This window comes from Sinocyclocheilus anshuiensis, unplaced genomic scaffold (genome assembly GCF_001515605.1).
Source record: "Sinocyclocheilus anshuiensis isolate Anshui unplaced genomic scaffold, SAMN03320099.WGS_v1.1 scaffold673, whole genome shotgun sequence".
NCBI classification, from domain to species: domain Eukaryota; kingdom Metazoa; phylum Chordata; class Actinopteri; order Cypriniformes; family Cyprinidae; genus Sinocyclocheilus; species Sinocyclocheilus anshuiensis.
Genome location: NW_015539862.1, coordinates 263,836 through 267,120, shown reverse-complemented (window position 1 = coordinate 267,120; position 3,285 = coordinate 263,836). Strand labels below are relative to the sequence as shown.

At 38.4% G+C, this 3,285-nt stretch overlaps 1 protein-coding gene across 4 annotated transcripts in view; it reads left to right on the top strand.

Annotated features, from left to right (window-relative positions):
* The window catches only part of LOC107684930 (CMP-N-acetylneuraminate-beta-1,4-galactoside alpha-2,3-sialyltransferase-like), a 64,916-nt gene that overhangs the window by 28,686 nt on the left and 32,945 nt on the right, over positions 1-3,285 (top strand). Inside the window, exons 3-4 of one of the 4 annotated variants that reach the window (XM_016481315.1) lie at positions 1,427-1,498; positions 1,858-1,905. The exons of 1 other annotated variant lie outside the window; for it this stretch is intronic. In XM_016481315.1, coding sequence (XP_016336801.1) covers positions 1,427-1,498; positions 1,858-1,905 — 120 coding nt within the window. Of the gene's footprint in view, positions 1-1,426; positions 1,499-1,857; positions 1,963-3,285 lie in introns of all 4 variants that reach the window. 2 more of the 4 variants (XM_016481314.1, XM_016481316.1) reach the window with 2 other exon arrangements.

Genomic DNA, 3,285 nt, shown 5'->3' with positions numbered 1-3,285 from the left:
AACCGAATCCGAACGCAGATTTCGGTGCCTCATTTCGGTGCCATGCCTGAGCGATCGATTTAAATATTTGTCATCTGGTTCTCCGAAAACGGACATAAGAAGCATCATCACTGGCACCACACGTGAAAAATAATTTCCCGACTCAGAAAATGCACGTGAACTCAAGTCGGAAAGCTCTAAAAAATACAAATCCAACTCTCAGTTACAGCAATGCCTTTGTCCATATAAGGGATTTCCTGGAGGGTCATGAGTTTTGCTACTTTTGTGACTGGATATGTGGATTTTCTGTGCGAGGGCGCCCTCTGGTGTCCAGTATGAATGAAACTGACATCACGTGTTTATAGTGCTAATGGCCAATCCATCATTTTTTGGGGAATTTTTATTTATTTTTTAATTTTTTTTAAATAAGTATCGGTTCAGGCACCGATTAGGCACCGGAACCGTTTTAAAAGTATCAATTTAACTATATTGTCGCAGTCGAGTGTTTATTGTCTTTGTTTTATCATTCAAAATGTTTATATGTTCCGTTACTCAGTTACAGCAATGCCTTTGTCCATATAAGGGATTTCCTGGAGGGTCATGAGTTTTGCTACTTTTGTGACTGGATATGTGGATTTTCTGTGCGAGGGCGCCCTCTGGTGTCCAGTATGAATGAAACTGACATCACGTGTTTATAGTGCTAATGGCCAATCCATCATTTTTTGGGGAATTTTTATTTATTTTTTAATTTTTTTTAAATAAGTATCGGTTCAGGCACCGATTAGGCACCGGAACCTTTTTAAAAGTATCAATTTGGCACCGGTATCGAAAAAAACCCAAACGATACCCAACCCTAAGAGCTACACTTTTTCTTGTTTGTCTGAAAAAATATTGTTACAAATATTGAGGTTTTTGCTTCAAAGTTTATCCTTAAATAATATATTAATTATTTAATTCATTATCTTGTGATTTTGTTTTTTTTCTTCTTCTGCTGTCTGGCCTTCTAATTTAAATCATCTTTGCTTTGAGCTCTATATGCAGTAGTAGCAATACATACATTGTGTAAAATATGATAATATAAAATAACCTAGGCAAAAAATAAGTTTCAATAGGCTAAAGTTTTAATGTTGCTAAAGTCTAGCATCAAACTTACAGATGATTGGTCCATATTAGTGAATATTGTAAGATGACATGTTGCTTTGGTGCAGTGGAGACATAGTGTTATGTTAAAGACTTACTCTCATGATTTTCAAAGTTGGTCTTAAATCTGTTTTGTCCATTTTGGAAAAAAGTTCTGTGGCATGCAAACTTAAAACTTTCTGAAAGCACTGTATGGTGATGTGTGTTTCTGGTTTGCACATGTTGAAAAAGTTAACCCTCATTATCAGCTGTTTGACTTTCAAATATTTTAGCAGGTCTGCTAATTCATAACTCTCTTGTTTCACAGATAAAGATGTGGAGCCCACAGTAAAAGTCAGTAAAGTCACTAGTGTTTCTGTCAAATCCACTGTGACCAAAGGTAGAAACTCTCCACCGCTCCTTCCGTTGTGGCAATTATTAGGGACTGGTGAAATAATCAATGGGCTTCCCAGTGGGCACTAACACCCAATCTCTCTGGAGTGTTTTGTTTTTTTTTAATCAAAATTTTACTGCACAGGCAGCCAATGGTATCAACTGGAAATTATGGTGATGGGCATCCTAAACTTTCTTCAACCTCATGTAATTCCTGGAACTAATGCAGCTTTCTAGCTCATACTGTTTGGAATAGGTTGGGCATTGAGGGTTTTGCCTGAGGGTCATTGAGCGTGACCTTAAAGTTTCCAGAATATTGTATCAAGCACAGAACCACCGGGCCTAACTGATGGTCTTGTGTTTCAGAGCCGGTGGTGGAGGGCCCTGTCTCCGTGGGACGAATAGTAGGCTCAGGTACAGCCTCGCTGCAAAGAGTGCACTCTGGTCAACATGAGAACCCCAGCAGGCCTGGTAGTCCTGAGATAATGTCCTCTAATACATTACACACGAAAGACCCTTTCACACCAAACACAATATGAGAACGAACAAAAAACAAACCAATTAAAGTCTTTTCACACTGAAAGTGTGGCAAATATCAAGATAATAAATCAAATTCGTGCCAGAACAACAGGTGGTGCTCAATAAGCTCACACTGGCCAGGATAGACACCTATACCTGCATGGTGGCCCGCTATATGCCTGACAAGTTTCTAAATAACGACAGGCACAATAACTGCAGTGTTTTGTTTTATACACACACACAATGATATCACACGAGCAGTGAGAGCAATACCACACAAGTTTTGTCCCGAATAGCACGAGTGCAAATATTTGCAATATTTTCTGTTTTTGCTCAGTTATTCCAACAATAATATAACCTATAAAGTCACAGCAGAATTGTGCGTCTCTGAGCAACTCGGTGGTGAATCTGCTTTTTGAACGAATCCGGTGAACCAGTGATTCAGTGGCACATTCATAAAGGCCCTGTCCCAAATGGCACACTTCATGTGCACTTGTGATCTTGCGGACCTATAAAGGCCGTCGCATACGCATGTCCGTTAAGTCCACGAGACCGCAGGGTGTCCCATTGGTCATTTTAGCTTTCAGAAGGGTGCTCGCGAGCGCTCCCTTTGCAGCCACTATGCAACCTTGATGCACACTTCTGCCAAGCCTGCACTGAGGCGAGCTCTGCGGCAGACTTCACGAAAGTGTGGACTCCGAGGAAGGGGCAGGGCCAAAGTTTACTTAATTCCTGAATGAATCCACGAATGAAGGAATGACCTGATGATTTACTCAAAGATATTTACCACCACCTTCTGGCAGTTTTAGTTTCTTGTAAGTATCATTACATTAAAAAATGGATAGTTAACCAAAAAAAAAAAAAACTGTTATCATTTACTCACGCTCATGTCGTTTCAAACCTGTAACACTTACTTTCTTTCGTGGAACATAAAAGAAAGTATTTTGAAGACTGTTTGTAACCAAGCTGATTTTGTTGACAATTACTTTCATTGTATGAACAAAAAAATACTGAGATGTTTCTCAAATTATCTTCTTTTATGCTCCATAGTTTATCTTAGGCTGTTGTAGCCTAAACATTTATGTAATAAATTTTATGTTGGTAATTTTTTTAGTATCTACTTGATACTTTTCTAATTTAAATCAGTAATGGCTTTAAATTATCTTTTGGGGGTATTTTCACAGCCAATTTTAATTAGCAAAAATTAGAATAATGAATCTTCACATCATGTAATTAGATAAAACATTTTTAATCGACTGACAGCCATGTGTGTGT